General features: G+C 43.2%; 1 protein-coding gene across 4 annotated transcripts; it reads right to left on the bottom strand.

Annotated features, from left to right (window-relative positions):
• Window positions 1-700: 700 nt before the first annotated feature.
• On the bottom strand, window positions 701-27192 carry inpp5b (inositol polyphosphate-5-phosphatase B). Of its 4 annotated transcripts, none has more exons than XM_056602031.1 (22): window positions 26881-27192; window positions 26385-26464; window positions 25776-25873; window positions 25587-25616; window positions 25224-25334; window positions 23446-23583; window positions 16832-16928; window positions 14119-14289; window positions 12074-12175; window positions 11174-11288; window positions 8011-8127; window positions 7473-7660; window positions 6718-6829; window positions 5864-5973; window positions 5493-5628; window positions 5109-5219; window positions 4337-4502; window positions 2626-2861; window positions 2199-2300; window positions 1745-1829; window positions 1136-1263; window positions 701-937 (listed from the first exon to the last, which is right to left on the bottom strand). In XM_056602031.1, the coding sequence occupies exons 1-22, from the start codon at window positions 26935-26937 to the stop codon at window positions 716-718; spliced, it is 2712 nt and encodes a 903-aa protein (XP_056458006.1). In that variant the 5' UTR covers window positions 26938-27192; the 3' UTR covers window positions 701-715. The 4 variants fall into 4 exon arrangements, with proteins under 4 accessions (XP_056458006.1, XP_056458007.1, XP_056458008.1 ...); XM_056602032.1 differs by having other exon boundaries at window positions 26385-26460; window positions 26881-26899; XM_056602033.1 differs by lacking the exons at window positions 23446-23583; window positions 25224-25334; window positions 25587-25616; ... (1 more) ...; window positions 26385-26464; window positions 26881-27192 and adding an exon at window positions 21389-21533.
• Between the last annotated feature and the right edge of the window lie 778 nt (window positions 27193-27970).

The raw sequence follows: 27970 nt of genomic DNA, 5'->3' as shown, positions 1-27970 counted from the left end.
GAGAGAGGGAGCGAGAGAGGAGCCATGTCAAACACATACTTCCAAAAACCCAACCACAACATCCAAAGTGACTGGGAACTGAAGAAGAGCTAGGATATTCATAACATTCATGTTGTGAGACGATACTTGTATTCACCTTACACGTTTGAATCAATTTGAAATGGGTATAGCATATTCATAATAGCCACCTTACTTATAAACTCCAGGGTACTCGTAGGACGCTAAGAGCCTCGTTAGCCTACTATAGCCTCAGTGGCGTAACCAGCGGACATTCCTAGTATTGGATGCGTTTTATTATAACACATTGGTAATGGTGTATCACGTGCGTCTGAGCCTAATGTGGGCCATTATGTTCTTAGTTTGAGAGAGACAGTCCAGGAAATGTTTGAGCAGGCAGGGCACTTAAAATGTATGAGAGAAAGTGGGGGGGATTTGTGCAGACTTTTTTTCGTGCATGATTGCGCGTCCAGGTACTTGGAATGGGTGGAGCCAGAGTCAGCGTTGAAGGAGAGGGGGTAGGACCATTTGAGTTGTGTGTTTTCAAAATCTGCTGGCGTTTTGCAAATCCCATACCCAACCTTTAAGATTATAATGTTATTTTAATAGGCTTCGGACATCGAGGATCAAAGGCTGGGAGTTGAAGATCTTATTCATAACACTATCGTTTCCCCCTCTACTCAACTTATATTTGCAATCAGATGGTGAAACACCAGCTCTAACTTAAATAGCTTCTCTTGGCTGTGCGAAACTGCAGACGTTCGCAAAAAAGACGGTACAGAGAGTACAGATTCTGGCCAGCTGCTGTGCTGTTCCTCCCGTTCTCACCTAATATATTGACGTCCAGATGGTTGTGTTCGGAGTTCTTCAGCAGCTCACGGAGAAAGGCAGCAAGATAGTCAAACACGTTTTTATGGCACTGAGGTAGTTTGGAAATTACCTGGAAGGAAACAAATGCATTATTCAAAACAAAGCGCAACACACACACACACACACACACACACACACACAGTATTGCAAATTGCAATTGGACGTTTCGGCTAAAAGCCTCCAATCCAAATGGAATGTGATTGAACACACACACACACACACACACACAAGAGTACAATCCCTTCATTGTTGGCATCCCTGGGCTGACCTTCTTGCAGAGCATGGGGCTGGAGCAGCAGTCCAGACACTGCTGGTATAAGGAATAGGGCACCACAGGTTCTGGGAGGGACTCCAGGAAGAGGAGCAGGGCCTCAGCCACAGAGTGGTTACTGCCAGCTGGGGGTCATAAGGTCATGGAGGGGAACTTTGCACATGACATGCTCCAAGGTAAAAAAAGAAAAAAAAGAAAGAAAGATAGAAAGAAAAGAAGGCGTTGTCCTATTTCGTCATTCAAGGTAAAGATTGAATTTAGAGGCTTATGTATCTTTTCAGGATAGAAATTAAACAGACATTTTATTTCTATATCTACTACTCTCGATTACCTCCTCAAATAGGCCATTCACACATTAACTCTAGAGAATCAGGTCTGGGGATGATCAGGATTGCCCCATTGCATAAATCAGACATGGTCACACGTATTGGAGATGATGCCAGAGGTTGCACCTGGGGAGAGCGTGTAGGAGGCAGGAGGTGACGCAAAAGGTATGCAGCGGTGGTCTCATGGTTTTGTTTACAACACAGCGAGGGTGGCAGGTAAGGATTCCACCTCCGTAACGCTGACTCACTTTGCGGTGATATAAATACTGTAAAAGGATACGGAGTGAGTCTGGTACACCTGTGTCCAGGTAATCCCTGATCTCCTGGAACTCACTGCGGAGGCCGGGTTGTTGGAACAGATCCTCCTGCAAGAGAGAGAGAGAGAGAGAGAGAGAGAGAGAGAGAGAAAGAGAGAGAAAGAGAGGAGAGAGCAATGGTGATCATTTTAACCCCATCACCATCTTTGTTGAAGTCCCAAAGAAGCCAACTCCTGCTCATTGATTATCACTGCAAGTTACATTGGATAAATGCGTCTTCTGGGCACAAGAGCTTGAAATAGAGATATGTCAACTGAATTTAAGATATATATTTCCTATGTCAGGTACTTCAAACACGAGGAAAAGTGTACACATTGAAGCACATAGACACGTGAGGTAATGCCAGGAATTCCTGAACTTGGTTTCATATCTTTGTTTTTAAGCAGCAAAACCAAGAAGTGTATCGGTGCGACCTACCTGTTTGATTGCGTTGCGAAATAAGTGGTCCACCATCATCCAAATCTCTTTAGGGATGCCCAGTGGCTTTTCCCCCACCTCGGGATTCTCCCCACCCTTTGACTGGAGAACAGGCGACAACAAAGTGCTCAATAAGGACTCATTACATTTCTTATCATCATATCAATAATATTAATAACCGAAATGAAGTACCAGAGCATATGTGCTAAAGAGATAATTGACTCGACTGTACAATTGAATACTAATATACTATGTATATATTCAGAACATCAATATAATACCCAGAATAATGTAGCATAGCATTATGGGATCAATTGATTACTCGACTATAACTCAACACTAAAAAAAAATAATTAAGTGACAATCGATCGACTTCCTGGATAGAAGCTATCGTTTGGTCACAGTGGGATACGAGACGGCCTCCCACCAGAGCTCGGACCGTGGGCAGCGGCATGTCTCGGATGGGTTCCCTCAGCTGGCACAGCGTGGTGATGGGGGTCCCGTAGCAGCTGGACAGGTAGTTCCCTGACACGGAGAGGAAGTAGTCCTTGCCGCGCTCCAGGTGCAGCACAAGGATGTCCTCGATCTGCTGGAGGCCCAGGTTGAGGTCCGGGGCCGTGGCGCGGTTCACAAACACCTCCAGGTCGATGTCCACCTCAGCTCCTGGGGGGGGGGGGGGAGAGCAGAGCAGCGGGGGGATGGATGCCGGGGGCTGATGTCAGGATGGATTACATATAATTCTGAACGTAATGGGGGGGGCGTAGAGCAGTTGTCTTGTAACTGAATGGTTGCTAGTTCAATCCCCAGCTCCTCCTAGCTAGAGTGTTGATGCGTCCCTCAGCAAGACAACCCTAATTGCTCCTGACGAGCTGGCTGTCGCCTTGCATGGTTGACTTTTCCGTCAGTGTTTCAATGTGTGTATTAACCGATGTAAGTCGCTTTGGATAAAAGCGTCTGCTAAATGCCCTAATCGTAATGGTAATGACACTGCCAAAGTGGGAAATTTAGTTGTAATAATAATAATTTGATATTATTGCTTGTTATTATATTATATATTATCATTATATATTATCGGCTATAACGAATCCAGTATCTTTGCACATAATCCTAACTGCGTGCCTCAATCTCCAAGCCCGTGAGTATGGGCAGTGGTGTGTCCACACAATCTAAACTTGTGGATTTGTTCGTTTTTGGGCACTATTTGAGATACATATAAAGATGCGGCTACCTGGGTTGCATCAAACAGAGGTGTAGCTATGGGAGCAGCTTAACAATCTTTGGACTATAATGGATTTCAATACATCGTCATCCGCCCAATTTCAATACACGCCTACACTGAGAGAGCAGGCGAGTTGAACGAAGGTATTGTCTGATTTATATTAAAATTAGAGCTGTCAAGCGATTAAAATATTTAATCGTGATTAATCGCATTAATTTCATAGTTAACTATTATTAATCGCGATTAATCGCAAATTCTTTTTCTATGCTAAATATCCCTTGATTTTTTTGTCCCATAATTCTTCTCATTTTAATTCTCTTATCAACATGGTGAAGTGCATCGGCTTGCCTTGTGCAAATGATTTTTTATTGATAACAACATTGGCATATACTGATCAAAACAGGACGATACAAAAAAAGAGCCTATAGTGCAATTAAACGACTGCTTTGAACAAATGTCATTTGAACATAGCAGTCAGGCTACTGCTTCTTTGTTTTGAGCTTTGTTTTGCGTTTTTTTTTTTTTTTTAATAAAATATTTACGCTAATCGCGTGATAAAAATGTTAACGCCGTTAAATTTGGTTTGCCTTAACGCCGTTAATAACGCGTTTAACTGACAGCTCTAATTAAAATATATATTACACAGGGACCGAAGATCAGTTGATGGGCCTGGCCTGACCAATCAGATTTGACGATGCAAAACCTTAGTCGAGGACTCCCCTAGCTCCACCTGTTTGTTTTTTTCCTAATGAGGCGGTGCAGCACGATACTATTGCTTTGTAGCAACTACAATTTAGCTTTGAGTGCTCCGATGGCTCTCAGCCTCACTTGAGAGCCGGGTTGGATTAAGCCGTCTGCTCAATGACTTCATGTACAGACAGAGAAGAGCAGAGGTGTACCACGGCGCCGTGGTACCTACCCTGTGCCAGGAAACCCTTGGGGGGGTTGGCGGTGAGCCAGGGCTTGCTGTAGGTGGGCTCGTCCAGCTTCTTGATGAACTCAAACTGGCAGGGCACCTGGCCGTCGTTGTACAGCGTCAGGCTCTCCGTGTGGTGCTCCATGTACTTCACGTCCTGGAAGTGGAGCTGGCAGGACACACAGGCAGGACAATGAATTGCAGTGAGCGCATGGTTGGTGCGTCATATATATGTACATAGTGCAGTGAATAATAGTGGTCAGATGTCCACTAGTAAATATTTGTAATGAACATGTAAGGTGAACACAAATACTGTAGTATTTTTCGTAATATTGGATTGATTGCTGTATCTGTTTAATCTGTATTGTATATTAAATTCTGGTAAAAGTTTATTAATAATATACGATATCTAAGTATTGATATCAAAATGTTCTGAAAGGAATAGGGGATCAATCAGTTCCTAATCCGATAAAATACACTATATTTGGTCGACGATTGGGGTTGACGATATTCAATAAAAAATTATTTCCAAGGATTTTTAATAGTCCAATCATCAATCTCAGTCGCCCAAAGCTAGTAACAAGATATCATGGGTTGAAATCAGGTGCAATATATTACCCGATTCCAAAAGGTTATAGAGGCTACTGTAGGCAGCATTTGAGAGTTGGAAAGAGCAGAAGTGAGCAAGGTTTTGAAAATAATAAAAAAATATCCCCAAAAAAAAGGGCCTCCCACCAAACTCCTAGAAAGGAATATGATGTTATAAGGATGTTACCTCTCTCCTAGACAGCGTCACAGATGGAATACACTCGTTCTCCATCTTGTCTATCGTACGCACGATTTCTTCAAACTTCTTCTTGTAGGCCTCTTCGTTCACTACCTTGATCTGGAGATAAAGACAGACGAACCACACAGAGATGAAAATAACTGCTGAATAAAAGCCCTCCACATTGATTGATTTACACTTTTTAAGTGAGCAAGTAATCAGGTTAAAATCCAAAACAAAACTCCAACACACTGAACTGAAAAATGGTATTAGTTTTAGAAAGAATAGACACTTTCAGGAGAGTAAAAGCAAACTAAATTGTGTTTTCAAAACATAAGCATGCAAGGAGCCACGGAAAGGTCCAGATGTGTTTGAGGTGGATCCGTTTCTCACCCCAATCTGAAGCAGTGAGCTGACTGGTTTGTGGTCGCTGGTCTTCAGGGTCATGTGACTCTGGTAACTGGACTGCGTGATGTTCTTCCCTCGCCACAGGATCCGGTCACACCATGCAGGGGCCCGACATTTCTCACTACAGGAATGAGGGAGTGTGAGTGGATGAAGGCTGGTCTAGGGAGCCTCAACCTGGCCCGAGTCAGACTGATTGGACTCTGGGCCTGGGGGAGGTATGCAGATGCTGTGCATCTGCATACAGATGTGTGTGAAATCAATGTGCACAGGTTAAAACAGCCATCACCCACACACACACACACTACGGAAAATATATATTCAAACAAATAGAATATGAAAGAAAGTGGAGTGGTTACCTGGTGTCCCAGTCGTTGGAGCCTGTGTCGTACTTGTAGGTGGGCTGGAACTGGATCTCTCCCTCGATAAAGCCCTCAAACACCGCCTCCTCATCCAGCTGTCGCTTCAGCTGAGGAGTGGGACGGAAACATCCATATGTTGTTAAAGTCAGTAAGAATTATTGTGTTAAAACAGAATTAGAATTATTAAACAATTAAGTTTTGTTTTCTATTCCTAGTATTATCTAGCCACCCTATCGGTTCCTAGTGTCATCTAGCGTTGGCCATTGTGCCTGGGGTAAACCGGTCACAAGGAATCAGTGATCCCCTCATGCATTCCTCTGCTTGATGAGAACACAGGCAACTCAAAGGCAAACTGTTTAAATAGCTCAGACAAACTATATTCTGGGCTCACTCTGCTAGAGAGGAGACTGGTGTATGCATACATTAAATAAGTTCATTTTCTACACCTATTGCGTGCTTTTTTGCATTTAGTCTCTTATTTCCTAGACGCAATATCTCAAAGAAATCAACATATCAACAGTCAACATATCAACTGCTCTTTCCTTTAGGCCAGGCCTATGTGTCGAGATGAATTGATGCATGAATTTATATTCCAAAATCTTTATTTAAGAATTGAAAAAGAAAAAAAATGTGAATCTTACTGATCTCCAGTCAATAACAAATATTTTTTTTCGTTGTTTAGTTATTATCCCCCCAAATTTTTTTTGTTTTTTCCGCACCCTTTGCGACATGTAAATCGCGTTCCATTACATTGCGATGTCTGTTTGAATGTGATGAATCGTTCATCAACATGGGGTGCCCCTGTGGTCTGCAGTGCAGCTCATATAGCCCTCCAGCAGGGGGGGCAGTACCTGGTCATAGTTGTGGAGGGTTTCATAGTCGTTCTTGGTGATCAGCTCCTTGACCTGGTCCACGTCCAGATCACTGATCCTGTAGTTGAGGTCTCCCACCCACAGCACCACACTGAGGACAGGCAGAGAGAGACGCACACTTACAGATCATCACCTACAGATGGTCAGGGAAGAGATGGAGAGTGTATAGCAGAGTCATAGAGCGTATAGCTAGCTGGAGAGTGTATAGCAGACTCAGTCATAGAGTGTATAGTAGAGTCATAGTGTGTATAACTCGCTGGAGAGTAAAAGGCAGAGCTGAAACGTGTATAGTGTTTGTATTAAATAGTTGAGTTAACAGAAATGCAGTTTTCAGAAATTTCTGATACAAAAGCTTGGCTATGGTTTAGCTATTTGAGACATTATTTCTCATAAAATGTTTGCAACAATAAGAGCATGTTTCGTCGATCATTTTACATTCGATCACATTTAAAGCTAGGGTTGTCAATATATTTTCGGCCATATTTGTTGAAATACTCTTTACAGCCGAACAGCAATCACTCAATCAGATGTGCTGATATAAAAAAACAAAACAGTACCTGTGGCTGTCGCAGGTCTGCTAGTCAGATAATTTAATTCTACCTGCCTGCCTAAGTGCCTGCGATTGCCTACAATGGATTAATTGTATTAAATGTGACAGTAAGGGCATGGTAAATATACTCTCTTCACAATAAGAGCACAGTTACTTGAACAATGTTCACAGTACGAGGATTTACTTGTGCTTCATGATGTTGAGTGGAGGGCGGCTGAGGTCTAGCAGTCTGAACTGCAGGCGGCTGCAGATGTCGCGGTAGTCCTGGTTACGCCTCTCATACTCCTCAATATGAGCGGCCAGGTGAGAGTTCACCACACACACATCAGAGTTGTGGAAGTGGAAACGGATAGCCACGGCACCTTTGTTTCCCTGGAGAGAGAAGGGGAGAGAGACAGAGATGGAGAGAGAAATAGAGAGAGGGGATAGGAGACAGACATGGTGAGAGTGAGAGAGAGAATGAGAGATGGATCGAGAGAAGGAGAGAGATAATGGGGGCAGAATTAGCGATGCCGCAAGAGTAGAAGAGACAGGGAAAGGGAGAGAGAGGGGCGGGGGAATAAGATGGAAATGGAGAAGTGAAAGCGAGAGGGAAAATCAACAGATGGAGAGAGAGTCAATCATCAATGAGGAGTTTCCTCCACAAGGTAGACAACAGGTCAAAGTGTTCGGTGTCCGTCGAACAGGTGTTGTGACGGCGTTGGCGTGACGACGGCCCTCACCATGCGGCCCATGATGCCGGTGCCCACCGTCTCGGCCTCCACCTCGGAGAGGAATTCAGCGTGTTCCCGCTTCACGTAGACCAGGAGCATGATGCCCACCAGCCGCACCAGCTTCACCTGCACACACACACACCACATCTGGGTCAGACCACCTCGTAACCCCACCCACCAGGGTCACCTGCACACGTATACTGGATCAGACCTCCTCCAAACCACACCCACCAGGGTCACACACACACACACACACACACACACACACACACACACACACACACACACACACACACACACACACACACACACACACACACACACACACACACACACACACACACACACACACACACACAATGGCGAAAATGTAAAATTTTCTTGACCGGCCGACGAGCCTCATTAACCGGTAACCGGTTAACCGATCAGATTAAAATGTGCTATTTGAAATAACTGCCATTTCGAGCCGCGCCAGCCTCCTGCTATTTTCGTAACTCTGCTTATCTCTCTCCCGTTTGGCCTCCGACTCACACACACACACTCTCAGAGTGAGAGGCAGTGGCTCTAACCGTGGCACGATCTGTGTTTGTATTGAAACATCGAGGGATGCTTACTGCAAGTTGACCGTGTGTACTGTAGAGAGCGGGCTCGAATGCCTACAATGGTCTGAGAAGGCACGGACCTGGTTGAGACCCTGTGGGGGATTCACCAGGGGCCGGAAGCGGGCAGCGTTAGCTCATTTGCAACAATGCCGCTGCTCATTTTAGAAAATGACAGCTCCGAAGAGACGCCGCTTGTTTAGTTTGGAGGAGACGGAAAAATTGAGGTTGAGGGATAATTGTTTTCACTTCACCCAAAAAGATCTTGGAATGAGATGGCTAACTGTAGTCTAGCGTTTAGTCTACTGTCCATAATAATTCAGAGATCATATTCTCCGCCGCTCGCATGCGGGAATAATTGAGACTTGAGGAGAAATTAAACAGTGGGCTAGAGACTCGTTGACCGTCCAACTTCCAATAAGTCACCTCATCTGATCATCTTTTTTTTTTTTACCAACAAGCGACAATTTTGATCGGTTAACGTCGATACGGTCAACCATCGGTTAAACGGTCATCGGTTAACATCCCTAACACACACATGCACACACACGGATCAGAACTGGTTTTACACTCCACCTATAAGTACTGTGGTGCAGCCCCTCAGTGTCTCGAGGTGTAAGACACGCAGGAGGAGGCCCAATGTAAAAACCTCACTAGGTCCCTAACCTCCTAAGAGCTGGGCTTTATCCGGACTCACTCTGACTTTAATAGATTGGAAGAGCTCAAAATAGGAATCATGAAGATTGCTTTCATCTAAAGCGCTTTTGGTCCAGGATTTAATTATGGATAATAAGATGGATATCCTGGGACTACGTGAAACCTGGTTAAAACCAGATGCATTTTTCTAGCGTTAAACAAATGGAATCAGACTAACTACGTTAGCTCACAATTATCTCAAGAATCAAAGAAAGGTGGTGGAGTGGCCCCAATATCTAGCTCGAGGCTAAAACTTAAGCGAATGAAATAAAATACATACATTACACACATACATTAGTTCACATCGTATAAGGTGCTTGCCGTCTGCTCCTCTATTACTCTTTAACAAACCAAACACATTTCAGACTTTGTTTTAGTAGTGTACTGCCCAGTGCCCACCTGAACCAAACTCACTTTTTTGTAGACGAGTTCTCTGAATTTGCACCTGATCTTGTTACAGTCATAAATAGTTGCTTATTTGGAATTTCTCATTCATTCATGTGATTAACCCATCCGATTCTCTAACCCACATCGTCGGAAACACGCTGGACCTTGCCTTGATCCCTGGTTGTCTCACCCTACACCTCAGCTTTATCAGAACACTTTTTGCTCACTTGGTGGGGGTATCCCTTATAACAGTTGCTGTCATCATATCATCATACCCCTGCATCCAGTAAAGCTATGGCAAATAGGTTACCCCATTCACGATAGAGGCTCTGTGTATAGTCCACTGAAGATGTTAACAGACAGACTCTGTTGCTCCGCTTGTAACTAAAAAGCGATCAATGAAAATACCAGCACCCTGGTTCACTGAATACAATCGCACCCTGAAGCCAAGCTGCAAAAGACCAGAACGCAAATAAAGCTCAACTAAACTTGAGGTCTTTCTTCCTGCATGACATGACAGCCTGCTCATCTACAAAACCGCCTCAACCATCTCCTGGCACGCCTGCTTCTCAGGGTCATCCACATACATAAAAACAACCTTTGTTTATTTGACACTGTAAGAATTCTGACAAAAAATCACTCAGAATGTGTGCAATTACGAAAAATGTAGTCCATAAGAGAAGAAATTGATCATTGAAAAACTATTATTTAATTCTCCGATGTAGGGCCCGACCGATTCATCGGCCTGCCGTTTTAATCGGCAGGTTCTGCATTCAATTCACATATTCGTCAAAAGTGTTTAAAGTATATTTAAGGTATCAAAAACTACGTTTTATAGGCTTTTTTTGTTTTGTTTTTAATCTGCCGATTAAATCATAATCACAATTTTTCTCTGAAAATAATCGGCATCGGCACTCAAAAATCAATATCGGTGGGGCCCTACTCCGATGGCGCATGCAGAAGAAACAAGATCAAATAAATGGTTTGTCAAATTACTAGATCTTTAAAACACAACCCAGGCCAGACCACAAGTAGCTAAACTAAAGTTGTGCCTAAAAAGCTGAAATAAAAGGCACCAAGTGAAAAGGAAGCCAGTCAGCTGAGATCAGCACAAAAGAGGAAGAAATACAATCACAAAAAACACAAACGCTCCATTCCAGTTTGCAGAGTCATCAACTTCTGCCAAGTCCTCACACAATGTGAAGCGTTTGTAGCCAGACTACAGACCTATTCAAACTGAAATACAACTAGCATGAACATGCTTTATTCTGCTTTTGGAGGATGTGAAGAATCAAATGTGAAGAAATGGCTACTGTTACTGATATGACACAAACTCAATGAATCCAGACAGAGGCAGAGGCCGAGACGGGAGATTAACTTTCAGTTTTGTGCTGCTGCGGTTGATGACTGGCTGCAACTGAAAAACCTCAGCGTGATGCATGCATGTCTTAGGGGCAAAGGGGGCAGGGAGAGTGGAGGGCGTTGCTTACTAAAGCATACTTGGCGTCGGGGTGCAGTGCCTCGGACACGGCCCGCGTCCACTCTGGCTCCCGGGGAGTGTCGTTGAAGAAGAACGCCTCCTTGCTCAGGTCCAGCTCCTGGAACCTAGCAGCAGGAACACACCGTCAATCATCTAATAATAATAATAATAATAATATCTTTATTTTATATTGCGCTTTTCAGATACCCAAAGTCGCAGATTACAAAGTCATAGAGGGGGGGGGGGGTATTACAGACAGGGGGACAGTACAAGCAGGACACATTTACATTTATAGGCAAAGAAGGGGGGGGGTATTACAGACAGGGGGGACAACACAAGCATACACAGCACAGGCAGAAAAAAAAACAGAGTTATTGAGATGTAACAGGGGGTAGAAGTGTAGGCAGTTGGGTAATGGTGGCTAGGGATAGGGAAGATCATAGGCTTGGGTGAAGAGGTATGTTTTGAGGCGGGACTTGAATGTTGTGAGTGAGGGAGAGTGGCGAACAGATCTCGGTCGACTAGGCAAGGCTTATGGATTTTGACACATGGATTCCTGTACATTGTATTTCCATATTTCAATGGCTATCCAAGTGCATATGTTGCAATAGAAGATTATGCCCCATAGTCTTGGGAAATTACTTTCCTCTTTTGAGGATGTTTATTAAACATATACATTTCAAACTTCATATTTGAATCTTGACTTTCAATAAGTTGCTAAAAAACATATAGAAAATAAGGATTATTTCAGGTCACGTCTTGAAGTTTCAGTGAACAGCCATCGCCCCATTTCCTACCATAATAACCAGGATGGAAATGCGTCGTGTTGGGCTGTTGGAGCTCGTCTACGAAAAAAGGTATTGAGTATATCCACTCAATATGGTTATGGGGGCATGGGAGAGAGACTCACCCCACGCAGTACACATCCGGGGGGCTGGTGGAACAGCTCAGCCAGGGAGCCAGGCTCTCCTTTGGGGGCTGGCCGTTCACATTGTAGGTGGCCAGGAAGAAACTGCCGGAGAACAGGGAAAGAGAGGAGAAATCAGGGCAAGACGGAGAGCGTTCTGACAAAGTGAACCAGGAAAAACAAAAAGTTGATGGAATGGAAGGAAAGAGAACATCTTTTCAGAAACAATATAGAGGCCAGTAGGGGTCAGCGTGGTTCAGATAAACCCGTAACTTCATTATCGGTTTTCAATTACGTCCCACTCCACACCATTATAACTTGAAGACATAGAGGGGTAGGCACCCTGGTTACTAGGATGTTTCACTCCTTACTGAAATGTTGTGGGTTGGATCATTAATATCTCGAGTCCAACCGTCACTGCAAATGACGTCGCTACTGTCCAATATAAAAGGTTCAAAGGTTCTTCTGATAAAGGCAAGCAATTGAGGTCAAACGTTTGTACCATAAACCACCAAAAGCAGACGATGAAAACAGTTGCAACAACATCTTAACTCTCTTTATACGCAAAACATCTGAAAGAGCTTCAGGGCAGCCCAGAGTGTGCAGAAATTCAAACAATCGATTCTGCCTTTTTATAGAAGCCTTTAATACTGAGCAGGCCATGCCAAAATGGGGACCAACCAATCACAGCCTGATACCTTCATGCACGTAGAAGGACCAAGTCACAAGGAAAGCTTTCATGAGCTTCTTCGCAGTTGAAAAATGCAGGGTTGCCATGGATGCACTTTTCTCGAGATGGCTGTTTAACTGATTATTGAATTGCAGTTCATATTTAAATAAAGGGGTGGGAGATGAACCCTATGTTAACAGCGTAAACACAATTTCGTCTTAGCGGCACAATCTTTCTGCGGCCGCTAGACGTTCATTTCTGATGAGATCTGGGGCGTGCTGCGGAGCACTAGTACCTTGTTGTCGGACGGCAGCTAGAAACTACAGGGGGTGATCACGCAGACGACGTGTGGACGAGACGCGCCGTCATTATGTTCAGTCACTGAGGCGATTGATGTCCGTCCTGCCTTTAATGTTATCACTCTTCAGATCAGCCCGACTTTTAATAAAGGTAGGATACACCTAACCATAAACATATGAACGTATCATCGATCTCAGCTAAAGGAATAACCAGCCTGCATCTCTCTGTAGATTACATTTTCAACGGATTTGCGATTATCACGATTAACTATGGACTTTATGGAAATATTAAGTATTTCAAATTAATTTGGTCAGTCCCTCGAGAGGGAGATGGTCACTCCTTTGTTTCCTTTGTTGCTACTGTCCAAGATGTGAATGTTTCTCTATAAGAATAATGTAAACCAATTGTCTCATTAAAGATTTAATTATTTAATTAAATCAAGGGTCCTACAATAAGTTATTCTTAAATACCATCAGTCGATAAAATATTTGTCAGCCCTAATAGATATTTGTTAACTTTGAGATATGGCCAAATGACTTCTAATTTTGTTGTGTTTTGAATATAACATAAAAAGTGCCTGAAAACAAAACAGGCATTGTAACTCGATCCGATCCACTGTCAGGTCTCTCTGGGAAACTTTGTGAAGAATTGATTGCCACACTTATGGCGCATGCAACTATTAGCTCAGCAGCTTTAGAATCGTGTTGAGACAGAAATATTTGACAGGTTTTCAGAAGCTACTTAAAGAGACCCTATTGCTTCACCAGCTGTGTGATGATGATGTCGTTAGCTATATGATCAGAAGTGGGAGTGTCCTCCCGAATGTATGATGATTGATCAATCTGCCAGCCAACCAGTTGGTACTTAGGGTTAGGGTCCACTTGGTATGCTGTAAGATTGATCTAATGAAACTGCTTGTAAATGGCTAACAACACCTGTCGTTAAAATAGGTGCACTTAAAGTCACAGTACTGCTGACTGGTGTTGGATCAGAAATTAAAAGAAGAGGTAACTCTGGAGTCCACCGCTACTCTGTTCGCCAGAAAGCGAGAGGAAGAGCGAGAGACAGCGGGACTGACCTGAAGTTCTGGAGGTGCGTGTACTGGTCCTCGCTCTTCAGCAGCTCACAGCGGATGAGGTTGTCCCGCAGGCCGAACTTGGGCATGGCCAGCATTTGGGCCTTATTGGCCGGGGTGTGGGAGGAAGAGCGCACCATGTCATCCCGACCCTCCCGGCCCGCTCCACCCTCGCTGAGAAACAACAGAAGAAGAACAAACCAGGTGTTGGAGGAGAACCAGGCAGACAATCAGCTCAGTGAACACTCACATGCACATGGTTTACCACAGACGTGCAGAAGAACACGGGGTCACCTGCACTGTGCACATCTCCATTGTCTGCAAAACGCTGTGTGCATACCTGCAGTTGCACGACTAAAATACAAACGCTAAATAACATTAAATTACAAAGAGTGAAACGTCACTCTGGGGATTCAGTAGAGTGATGCATCCTGCTCTCTTCCAAACACCTAGATGCAACATGGGATGAAAACATCTCTCTTAGGGCTCAGTAAACACCGCCGTGGCACACCGTCAGTGCTGCAGACACAGCATACGCGTGCGTGTTTGGCTTTTCCTATTCGACCACTCAGGTCCAGTTCCTGTCGGTTTCACGTACAGAGCTCCATTAAAACCCAATGCGCCCAGCGCCATCGATCCTCCGCCTCTCCGGCTGTTTGGTTCTGACCGGAGACTGCAGCCACCCGGGTCCACCGGGAGACCGTAGCATTAGCAACACCCTCCCAGGATACTCCAGCCTACGTGTATTTATGTGTTGTCAGTACATAAGAGCTCCGGGGGGAGGGGAGGAAGAGGATGGGGAGAGAGAGAAATACATAGGAGTGAGTGACTGAGAGGAGAAAGGAGATGGGCAGAGAGAGGGAGAGAGAGAGGGTAGGACCGGCTTCCCCTTCCAGGTTAACATATCTGTATAATCTGCCAAGGAGCAGATGGGTTCCAAGTACAAAGTGCCACGGTGGCTTTTTTTAGCTGATTAAATGTTGGATCAACAATTGTGGATTGGATGAGGGCTCAGGGCTTGGTGATACAACATGAATAGACACGCTTAACAGGGGGGCGTTAGCGTGGCACACTGCCTCACGATGAGGATGCTCCATAGATCACACATGCTTTGCTAATACTTTTGGGTTTTGAGACTTAAAATGGTTACAGGTTAGCTTTGAGGTTTGTTAAGAGAGTGAGCACAAAAGAATAGAAGAGAGGAAGGTTTGGGAAAAAAACAGCCCCCCCTTAAATAAAAAGTATACTTCTAGTTTGACTGTCAGAATTATCTTAAGGTATCCATATAGGAGCACTGCACAGAGAGCATTTCCTGTTATCTCTGGCATTCCTATGACAGGGGTCAAACTGGTGAACCAATGGCTATGGTCTGGTACTTTTCATTGCTAAAGTCTAAAAAAGGTTTTAAAAAAACATAAGTCTGATTTGTTAGGGATACCTTTGCCGCCATAAAACTCGGAATAACAGTGGCTCCCTTACTATGGAACCGGTGTAGTTTCCAGCCATTCTTGAAAAAAGGAGCTTGTTTGCAAACAAAAGAAACTGAAGAAGTCACCAGTCTCAGATTAAAATACCTCCTCAGTGGAGGCTTGTAATTGGTTTGAGAAATTCACAACCTAGCCATACGGGCAGTGATCCGGTAATGTTCAGGTGGTGAGCACGACCATTGCCTGTGCAGATAGTTGTCTGCAGTTGTTGGTTTCCAGCCAGTGCTCTGTGCTGCTGTAATTCATCAGGACTACTAGATCAGAGATTAGGTATCCCCTGGTTGGTCTCTACTGCTCTCCCCTGGTTGGTCTACTGTTCCCCCTGGTTGGCCTCTACTGCTCTCCCCTGGTTGGTCTCTACTGCTCGCCCCTGGTTGGTCTCTACTGTTCCACCTGGGTGGTCTCTACTGGTCTCCCCCCTGGTTGGTCTCTACTGGTCTCCCCCCTGGTTGGTCTCTACTGCTCTCCCCTGGTTGCTCTCTACTGCTCTCCCCTGGTTGCTCTCTACTGCTCTCCCCTGGTTGGTCTCTACTGTTCCACCTGGTTGGTCTCTACTGGTCTCCCCCCTGGTTGGTCTCTACTGGTCTCCCCTGGTTGGTCTCTACTGGTCTCCCCCCTGGTTGGTCTCTACTGTTCCACCTGGTTGGTCTCTACTGCTCTCCCCTGGTTGGTCTCTACTCTTCCTCCCTGGTTGGTCTCTACTGGTCTCCCCTGGTTGGTCTCTACTGGTCCCCCCCTGGTTGGTCTCTACTGGTCTCTCCCCTGGTTGGTCTCTACTGGTCTCTCCCCTGGTTGGTCTCTACAGTTCCTCCCTGGTTGGTCTCTACTGCTCTCCCCTGGTTGGTCTCTACTGTTCCACCTGGTTGGTCTCTACTGCTCTCCCCTGGTTGGTCTCTAATGTTCCACCAGGTTGGTCTCTACTGGTCTCTCCCCTGGTTGGTCTCTACTCTTCCTCCCTGGTTGGTCTCTACTGCTCTCCCCTGGTTGGTCTCTACTGTTCCACCTGGTTGGTCTCTACTGCTCTCCCCTGGTTGGTCTCTAATGTTCCACCTGGTTGGTCTCTACTGGTCTCCCCCCTGTTTGGCCTCTACTGGTCTCCCCCCTGTTTGGTCTCTACTGGTCTCCCCCCTGTTTGGCCTCTACTGGTCTCCCCCCTGTTTGGTCTCTACTGGTCTCCCCCCGGTTTGGTCTCTACTGGTCTCCCCCCTCCAGCCCCCCCAGTGCTCTACCTCTCGGGGATGGGCGGGCCTCTGGACCTCTCTAGTTCCACCGGTGACCGCAGCCCCTCCTCCGCCGATCCTTTCTTCTCTGGCCTCAACGCTTTTCCTGATTGGATGGAACCGGGAGGGGGAACAGGAAGGGAGAGTTGGTTTTGAAAGGTGACGGCAAAAATTGTAATCAAAACAAAGTTATACAACATACAAAATAATGGCAAAGAAATAACAGGAAGGGTGGGAGTCAGAAAGTCTGAAAGGACTACCCCACCCAAGAGTGGCATTGAAAGACATTCGCATGTTAATGTCAATTCAAATGCACTTCTACCGTCTGAGCACAAAAACCCAACACATTTCTAGGTAAAAAACAGGGAAACCTTGTTGACTGTTGGAGTGAACTACTATCGGGAAAAGTACGATTCGGTTCCGTGTCGTGTACGGTTGTTTTGCTTAACTAATAGGGGCCCATCCCATTTACACACACTGTAATGAAATCCTATGCCTGCAAGGGCTCATCATAATGAGATTAGCAGTTCTACAAAGCAACAATATAGCATAACATTGTTTATCAAACTGATACAAATTACTTAGCTAGTCTTTGACCGAGGGCAGACATACACAGACAGCGACCGTAGCCGGTGCACCATACAGCTGGCGTGGGGTAGTGGCGGTCTCCCTGATGCGTTGCTGCATTCTAATGAGCAAGGCAGGACCCGTGTCGTTATGACAACATCGCTTCTGCTCTCTGCCACTCTGTTTAGTTCTCCCTCGTGTGAATGGTTGGCTCGTTTGAAAAAAAAAAGGGAACCCATGTTTTATCTTTGTTTTGCCCAAACCAAGGTGTTTCCTCACACTGTCACGACACCAACCGCCAATGACCCAATTACAGTTTCAAAATGTCAACTGAATTAATACTATTCGACCACTAATACCAAACATCCAAAAAAGAACATCCCTATTCTACTTAACAGACAAGTCAAATGAAAAGGGCAAAATACAAGTATTACTTGGTCTGTAATGACAGCCTCATCCTTAATTTAGTCAAAACGGCGAAGGTGTCACCCCTTCCTCAAGCCCCCATCCTCTGAATCCCTGTAAGCCAAAGTCACTATGGATAACCAGGCCGGTGAGCATCATCACCCTGCCGCCTTTATCAACATCTGCCACTAGTAACCCACAATAACCTGTCACTGGTAGTAGCTTCACATGTTGTCAATTAGACTGGCAGATGTTGTTCATTTCTAATGCCACTTTCAAGTGAGGCATATATTTTCATTGAGGATTACGTTAGGGTTAGAAAAGACCTACAGCTGAACTTGACGTTGGGGTTACCCTAAACACACCAGACTAGCCAGACAAACCAAAGTAAACCCACACACAGGGTCAAATTTTTGTGATTGGTTCGCTCGCTCCGAGTGAAATTCACACCACAGCCATACGGGCAGTGATCCGATAATGTTCAGGTGGTGGTCGTGCTCAGGTCTTGAGCACGACCATTGCCTGTGCAGATTTAGACTCTTGAAAAAATCCCCTTGGTTTCCCCCAGCACTATCTTGTTAAGGCGGCCGCCTTAACAAGACTAGGGCCCCACCTTGACTACCAATGTATTGTAAAAAAAATATATATAAATAAATTGTAAAAAAAAAGAAAAAAAAAAAAAAAAAGTTCAATTACAGCAGGGCGCTGGAACTGTTCTCTGCACAGCCACGCAGAATTGCATGCACTGATGCCTCTTGTCAGCTGTGCCGCAAATAAGATCCAAAAAAGGAACTGTAAGTAGTTGAATTTGCATACAAAAGTTAAGTGTATTGTCCATTATTTGTATTTAATTTGCACTTTTCTTTAATTTTATTTTGTAGTGTCTGCATGTTTGCACAACATTTGTACCTACTGTTGTTTATTTATATGGAAATAAACAGTCGTTTATTTCATTCATGCGTACTGGCATCTTTGAGCAAAATACCCCCAAAATTTTTCGACACCACCGACTGCTTACCACCTTGACTGAGACATTTACTGGGGGAAACACTCTGAAGACTTCATTCACCGACATTAATGAGTTTTCTTCTGTAGCATATCTCCATACCGAAACAACGCTTAACTCGACCCCTTGCAGTTGTTGGTTTCCGGCCAGTGCTCTGTGCTGCTGTAATTCATCAGGACTACTAGATCATAGATTAGCTATCCCCTGGTTGGTCTCTACTGCTCTCCCCTGGTTGGTCTCTACTGGTCTCCCCCCTGGTTGGTCTCTACTGCTCTCCCCTGGTTGCCCTCTACTGCTCTCCCCTGGTTGCTCTCCACTGCTCTCCCCTGGTTGCTCTCTACTGCTCTCCCCTGGTTGGTCTCTACTGTTCCCCCTGGTTGGTCTCATTGCTCTCCCCTGGTTGGTCTCTACTGCTCTCCCCTGTTTGGTCTCTACTGCTCTCCCCTGGTTGCTCTCTACTGCTCTCCCCTGGTTGCTCTCTACTGCTCTCCCCTGGTTGCTCTCTACTGTTCCCCCTGGTTGGTCTCTACTGCTCTCCCCTGGTTGGTCTCTACTGCTCTCCCCTGTTTGGTCTCTACTGCTCTCCCCTGGTTGGTCTCTACTGCTCTCCCCTGGTTGGTCTCTACTGCTCTCCCCTGGTTGCTCTCCACTGCTCTCCCCTGGTTGGTCTCTACTGTTCCACCTGGTTGCTCTCTACTGCTCTCCCCTGGTTGGTCTCTACTGTTCCCCCTGGTTGGTCTCTACTGCTCTCCCCTGGTTGCTCTCTACTGCTCTCCCCTGGTTGCTCTCTACTGCTCTCCCCTGGTTGCTCTCTACTGCTCTCCCCTGGTTGCTCTCTACTGCTCTCCCCTGGTTGGTCTCTACTGCTCTCCCCTGGTTGCTCTCTACTGCTCTCCCCTGGTTGCTCTCTACTGCTCTCCCCTGGTTGGTCTCTACCGTTCCCCCTGGTTGGTCTCTACTGTTCCCCCTGGTTGGTCTCTACTGTTCCCCCTGGTTGGTCTCTACTGTTCCCCATGGTTGGTCCCCCAAATTTTTTTGTAATCTAGTTTAATCTACCTGCTAATAAATGTCCTTAATATGTAATACTACATTTGTTTACCAGCGAAAAAGTCAAATAAATCGACCTGCCAGTAAACATATAGAGAATAATAGACAGCAGTCCAATTATTCAAGAGAGGGTGGAGCGGTGTAACATTCCACCGTTTAAACAGCAAACTGTTATGTTTCACAAGCACATGTAGGAAGGGATGTTTAATCAGCATGTCCACTCCAGCAGTTGGGAGGAGAACTTATCATGCCAGTTGGAGCTGCCTGATACTGCGCCACATGATTTTACCACATAGGGTTCATCTGCAGGTCCTGTACCTATGCTTTTATGCAGCTTTTATTTGTAAATGCAAAACAGAACCGTATTATCTTAATGCTATTGGACTTTGAATTCAAAGGACCTCGTTGTCAAAGCTTCCAACAGTCCTTCAACCTGCACAACAAGTTGTATATGGTGGAATTCTTCTAAAAAAGGCAATCATTATTGCAATTACAAAACGTAAGCCACACAGTGCGATTTAAATAATGGACACAATCCATTATCTATGCCTGCACTATGTAGACATCACTATAATTCGGTTCCTTATCACAAAGGTAATGAAAAGTGACACTGCCAAGTCTACTTGCATTGCTACACGAGTGATTGACGTTGTAAAGGCGAAATCAGGAGAGGTTAGGGGGCTCAGCAACTTCAATAGTAACCTACTTAATGTCGGACTTTCGAATCTAAGTTAAGGAAATAATACATATCGAAATAAACATTCGTTCAATGCAGCATATAGTACAACATAGTTTGAATTGCAATTGATGGTAGACTCATGTGCGGAAGAGCAAAATTTGCAAGTCAAAACAACTGGAATGGCAACATAGTGACTCATGTATGACCAATAATACCGTAGTTACATTTCAAATACATGGAAATATATTGAATATATTCTCATTCGAAATATCTATAGAATAGATTTGAACGTACATGATCATTATGAGGTAAACAAATAACAAGTCGATTTGTGCCAACCTTTCTGCGATACCGATACCATTGTAAAGTTGTTGATAACTTTTACACTCCCTCGGTTCCAGGTTCCTCATTGCATAACTTCAGTCTATAGGCTGTCAATAAACATTCGGAATACTAATTTAAGATACCCACTTCGCTAATGATAATCTGTAATAATAAATAACTAGGTGTCGGAATAGGAAACGCAGCGTACAGGAAAGACATGTACAATGTCCAATAACCACATCCCTTCAGACTACATATCCGAGTTGAGGATACATATCTCATTAGCTGCCTATAGAGGAGAGAACGGCAAGACAGCTAATATAAAAATGCGACGATAATTATAGTATACACAGAGTGCTAGCGATGATGTTTAGTGAAACATTTCTTTCTAGCAAACAGGCTAAAGTTAGCTTTCCTTTGGCAATCTGACGAGCTAAGATTGTTAGCAATAGAGATTTGACAAAATACTGGTCATCTGCGCTTAAATCTCTGTCAGGTATTAAGATATGTGTATATAATATATGTATGTTTTTCATACCAGATTCTTTGATCACATTAGACATCTCCCCGTACCGCTCCCACACATTCTGCAGAAAACTGGATTCAATCTCAGGACCTGTTCGCGTCCCGGGGAGGCGGAGCCAGAGCCATAGAGAGAGAAATTATATCTATCACTCTGGGCGGAGCTAATCTTCCAGTCCAAAGAGCTGCGAGCGATCACTGGTGGACCGAGGGACGTCAGCACCAGTGGGCGGGGTTGTATTCGAATCGTTTGACAGACCGAAGCAATCAACTGGAAACTTCAGATTATTACAGATTCAGATTTATAATTTATTAGCCGACTATTGTTCTTCATTGTTTATTCTTTCTTTCTTTCTTTCTTTCTTTCTTTCTTTCTTTCTTTCTTTCTTTCTTTCTTTCTTTCTTTCTTTCTTTCTTTCTTTCTTTCTTTCTTTCTTTCTTTCTTTCTTTCTTTCTTTCTTTCTTTCTTTCTTTCTTTCTTTCTTTCTTTCTTTCTTTCTTCCTTTCTTTCTTTCTTTCTTTCTTTCTTTCTTTCTTTCTTTCTTTCTTTCTTTCTTTCTTTCTTTCTTTCTTTCTTTATTATTCTCTACAAACTTTCGGACCTATCTCCTTCTTAAATTTCTCACCTAGAGACTCCATTAAAATTTTAAAATATTCAGAATAGCTTGGAATCTTACTTCTTTTCAAAAAATTTAAATATTTTAAACTTTTTAAGATATTTTAAGACGTGACTAATTCAACCGTTTATCTTCGTTCAAACCATTCAACAAATCTACACACTTGTATCTTCAATAATATGTAAACGGAATTTCGTTATCATTTAAACTTTCTTCAGAATCAGTTTTAGTTTCAAACCTTCATATTCTACAGTTCTGACACTTAAATTACTTAAGACATCGTAACTCGGTCAAATTTCAACTGTTTACCTTCGTTCAAGCCATTTAACAAATCTACACATTTGTATCTTCAATAATAACCAAACGGTTTTAGTTTCATACCGGCTTCGTTTTCAGTTGGTCGATTGATTTACGTTGCAGCGTGATGACGTTCAGAAGTGTTGCCAGATTGTGCGTTTTTTCCCGCCAGTTGGGCTACTTTTGGAGGACGTTATAAGGCAGTGTTGTCAGAGAGGACGTTAAGGCAGTGTTGTCGCACGCGCACGCGCGCATACACACACACACACACACACACACACACACACACACACACACACACACACACACACACACACACACACACACACACACACACACACACACACACACACACACACACACACACACACACACACACACACACACACACACACACACACAGTGCAGGGCAATACATTTGACGATTCAGATTCTTCAGTTCAATTAATTTGACATTTCTGCATTTTTAGCAAGGCTTTGCGCTTTTCATTCAGCAGTAACTTTATTTGTTTCCAACCATTTACTTTTTCTTAAATGGTGTGCATGTTTACATTGTTTACTCCATTTAGACTTTTGAACTTTTGGTCAAATCCCTTCACTTGATTTAAGCCATTTACCGTTTCTTTATGACTTAATCTATGTGACTTTATTAAAAAATATTTTTTAACCTCACTTTGTACTACAGCACTAACTGCATTTTCTGCAGGAAATGCATTTTCTAGTTATTGATCGAGTCTGGCAAATCCAAGAATGTAACGGTTTCTTTCGCACATAAACTCTTTCTAGCAATGGGAGTAAAGGACGTTAAGGATAAAGGCCAAGGGGGAAAGGAATAATATCTCTTATAGTCCGTTTTATAACTAATGATAGCTCATGAAAAAATGAAACTGCTATTTTTATGAATCGTTTTTCTGTTCACTCCAACAGTCAACTAGGCCTACAGAGTTTACAATTTATGTGTTGGTTAAACATTTTCGGAGAGGAAGGGATATTTTTAATATTAAACTAAAATGTATTGAAATATAATAAAGACATAATTGCTTAAGAACATTGAAAACAAATATTTTAATGTTGCTAACAGTTAGACAAGCCAATAGTCTGAATGAATATGCAACAGCTCTTTGTTGGCTAATTAGTTGAATAAATGTACGTGACTAACCTGTTTTCTGCTGGAGTAGAGACATCCTAACTCCGAGGGGGACATGGGACTTTTTGATGACTGCCTGTCCTCCAGTGGTTTTGCTGTGCTTGTGGAGCCATTCAAACTTTGGGACATGTGATGAGGACTTGCAAACATCTTCCCAAAAATACAGAGAAAAAAGTAAAACAATGATGTTTAAATTAAACCCAATCAAAACATGTGGAGTAATCAAAACGTGTGAGAATTTCAAATGTAGAGTAAATGTTGATCTTCATTTATTCACCTTTATGCAAAAAAGTATAATCTTAAACTTGTATGTACCATCTAAAGATGGCACATACAAGTTAAACACCATAGGACAAGCCCTTCAGGCCCATGGACTTTACATGTTCACAAGTTAGCACACATACAAAAAAAGTGAGAGAAACATTCTGCTTAAACATCACACAGTGAATATCAAGTCCTGTATTATCATCTCTAATGCTCCTGTTTTTTCTAGTTTTCTATGCTTACCTTGGTGGTTCCTCTCATTCTGACTGCTAAGAACTGGCGCATGTTTTTTTTCCATCTTTTTAAATGGCCACCCTTTTCCAAATAATTAAACGGTGGTCACTGTGGTGCCTTTGTGACGTAGTAAACATCGACCATCCAAAACGACCATCATCCAACTTCCATCATGGTGTAAGAAGAAAGATCCCAGGGTTTGTGAAGAACCGTAGGTCAGTGACAGATCTGACACAGTCCTGACAAGATGCACGGGCCTGGGCTCATCCCAGGCCACCTCACTGAGCGGTTGGAGGAGAAGAGTGTGGGAGTAGAAGAAAGTAGAAGGTGCACACTCACTTCTGCAGGAGAGGTTCGAGTTTGAACAAATGCCTTCGAAAAATGTAACCTGAATTCTTCGAAGGGTAGAAAAGAAAGCTGTCTCGTATGAGTGTGTGGTTAAAAACTCCTCCTCTTTCTCTCTCCCTCCGTCTCTCACTCACTGTCTCTCTGCTGATGTGTTTGACAATGCCTCGTCACATCCCATGCTCAATGACAAGTAAAATCTGAAACTTGTGTTTTTTTTTTAACAACAAAGGTCTCCTCTGCCTGGGTCGCTATAACTTCAAAAGCTAATATTAGTGCAACAGGCAGCGGTTTTATCATAGTAAATACAGTTTATACGTTGACATGCTGCGGCATGGTCACGTGAACCAGACAACGACGCCACACCTTGTCAGGCAGGTTTGTGGGGAGCATTAGCATGTGGCTATTGACATGCCCACAGCTGCTAACCCACACTGTTCCCCTCAGAACAGTTTAAAATAGATGTTGTCCTGATGTGGTTTCAGAGAGAACAGTATCAAGGAATAATGAATAATGCAGAAGGAATAATAATAAGTGAAAAACCTTTCTAACCTTCCCTGTGACTATGAACATGAAAGATTCATTGTGCTGAATTTTAAGAGACAGACATTTCATGGATTTTATGAAAGGCATTGAGTAATGCTCCATGCCTTTTTCAGTTAAGCCAGGAAGACAAGATAAAAATAATAGAGGGACACTTAAATGCCTCGATAAATTAATCAAGGAAAAGGGGTAAAAAAAACAAGTGGGGGGTATCCACTTGCTGTTTTACCACAAAAGCTGTACTCCCAACAAAAGTCCTTCCAATTTCGAATCTGAATAAAAATGGACTTTGTTACCCAGTAAGTTCAACACTAGACAGACTTTCAGAATACAGTCTTCTTAACAATGTGTTCAGTTAACCCTGGAAGTAGGGTAAAACCAATAAAGAGAGGGTCCCTCCTTACCACTCCAGGCCTTGTTCAGTTCCCTGAGGAAGAAGCGGGAATGGGAGCCAAAAGGAAGGGAGAGTGCCAGCACTTCCTGCTGGAAGCTCACCCTTATCCTGATGTCTGCACCTTGGGTTGGAAAGAAGAGAAAAAATCTGAGTTGACACATTCATCTGTTGTAGTGTGGACAAGGCTTCATGGCAGTTAGGGGGAATTTGGATAGTATATGAATACTGATCAGCTTCAAAGGTCATTTTAATTAGGGATTTAACAATCGACAAATTAGAAATTTCCCCAAAATAAGATGACCCAAATCATTAATAAAGTGTATTTAGACCTTAAATATTATGAAGGAAACCGTTAGAACGAAGAAATACTCACCCACAATAGCCAGCTCATCGGGTGAAGATACTGAGGAGAAGATAGAAAGCATTAAATAACTAGAACTGCAAGCAGTTATGCAGGGGTCCAAGAAGTGTGCAATAAAAAAATCACAACAATAAAGATTAAGATATCTGGCAGTCACATAATCCATCTGATGTGGCTAGGCTTACAGTGCTCAACGCTCACCTTCTACCACTTCAAAGTGGCGGGAGACGGGGAAAATGTCTTCCAAGGAGACATCATCGGCGGTGATGGCCATCCGTCTGTGAGTGTAAATAAACAGCCTGAAAACAAAACAATTCAGCCGTTAATAAATTTTGCACCGGTACAAATGTGGGATTCCAGTGTGTGTGTGTGTGTGTGTGTGTGTGTGTGTGTGAGAGTGTGTGTGTGTGTGTGTGTGTGTGTGTGTGTGTTTTATCCTCTTGACCTTTAAATGTTTTCTACAGTGGCACTGTTTTCGCAGTTATTTAATGTAAATTTACTATATCTTTAAAATTATTATCTATTTGAAAATGTGCTTTGTAAATGATTGTAAGATAACTATTTAAAAGCATATTTTTTTATTACTATTGAGCAATTAATGTAGGCCTAATGTGGTTGGTTTTGAGTGGTGAACGCGTTTTTTTGGTCTTTGAATAAGAATATAGGTTTATTATATAACTAGTGCAAATCTATAGGTGCAATAACTATTGAAGAGTAGATTTCAGGCAGATTTCTGACAGATTTTTGTGTCAACCTTGGAGTCTCACGAGAAACAGGACTTCCAATGGACAGTGGTACTTTGCTACTTACGCATGTTCCTTGGCACACTCCACCAAACCAAGGAGGCGGCTCTCTCTGACTTCTCCCAAATCGACCATACATTGCACTGCATGTTCACGCAGTTTAGTAAATGTTTAGTAAAGGGCGGGGTACACAACGACTTATTTCCAACGAATAGGGACTGGCAGCAGGCCTATGTTACATTGCAGTCAGCCGAACAGAGAATGCCAGTGCAGAGGCTTTGCGTTAATGAAGCGATGTTGCCATCTTGTGGTGTCAAGGCGTTAGTGCAGGTTTGACCAAAGACCTAATGTTCAAATGGGCTACCATTACATATTGAAGTAAACAGGCTGCTATAATAATTTAAGTTCAACACTGAACTTTAGCATGGTCAAAATGTATTTAGAGACCTGATTATACAGCGATCGTAAACCAAACGGATTGGGGGAACGCCTACGTCACTAGTAAAACTTCTAGTAAGACAAGAAAGCTTCAAGACCGAGGTAATGCAGATCGTAAAGGATACTATGAGGCAATTCTCTTCTTTCGCCAGGGTCTCTTGAATTGCGACGGATTGGTCCATTTGAAGAAATGTTGCAATGTGTCAAATCACTTTATGTCACATTGCACACAGTAGCCTACAAGCTTAACGTTTCAAAAGGAAAGCCACTCCAATTAAATCGAAGTAGCACACATAACGCTTAATAACGGTCAAAACTCGAACTTTTAAATAGGCCACGTCAAAACCAAACTGATGTGATTCCCTTTTAGTCCAGATGTTGCGTATCTTGTTCCCCACACAAGCGGGCAGGGAAAGGCTGCCACGCAGTGATTAGTTCACTCCGCCGACCCCCGAGTGACGTCAGAGCTGGGCTGTCATTAGAGGCATTTTAATTGGATTAAAATGTGATACCGATCCCCTGGCAATACAATAATAGATTTAGGCCTATACAAATCTCAGTTTGTATTGTAGGCTATAATAGCCTCGTGTCTCAATGTCTCAAGTCGGAAAACTATTTCGGGAAATATTGTGTTATTTAAAATGTTTCAGCACACAGTCTCCTATAGGCCTATATATATATATATATGATTTTCATTATACAATTAAAAGAAAAGGATACATTTATTGCCTAAATCTATCATATTTTAATTATTATTTATGGCAGGCAGCATTAAGATATATCATATTGAAAAATAGACTTCATCAAACAGATTCAGATTCATCCTATACACTTGAAAAAAGATTACATAGACAAAGGTAGTTGTGTGCCATAAAGTCATACTGTATGATTCAGAAAAACCCTTTAAAGACCTCAGTAAAACTAAAAGGATTACATTCGTCTTCTTTCTCTCATTTTAAATAAAGTGCCTTCAGATTCATCAATGGATCTTCATTGACAACATCTGGACTCATGAATTTGAACTTTGCAACCACTGTTAACAATCAAAAGTGGGCTACATTCACAGTTCCTTTGAAATGGACAGACCCACACAGATATAACCTTCATTCGTGCCCACATATAGGGTTTTCTCGAACAGGACACTTTAAACACACCAAAGCAATGTAATTGTACCCAAAATGAATACCATTCAGACGCAATAGGCACAAAATAGCT

The sequence above is a fragment of the Gadus chalcogrammus genome, chromosome 11 (genome assembly GCF_026213295.1).
Source record: "Gadus chalcogrammus isolate NIFS_2021 chromosome 11, NIFS_Gcha_1.0, whole genome shotgun sequence".
Lineage (NCBI taxonomy): Eukaryota > Metazoa > Chordata > Actinopteri > Gadiformes > Gadidae > Gadus > Gadus chalcogrammus.
Note: the sequence above shows the minus strand (reverse complement) of the source record. Positions and strands in the feature narration are given on the sequence as shown.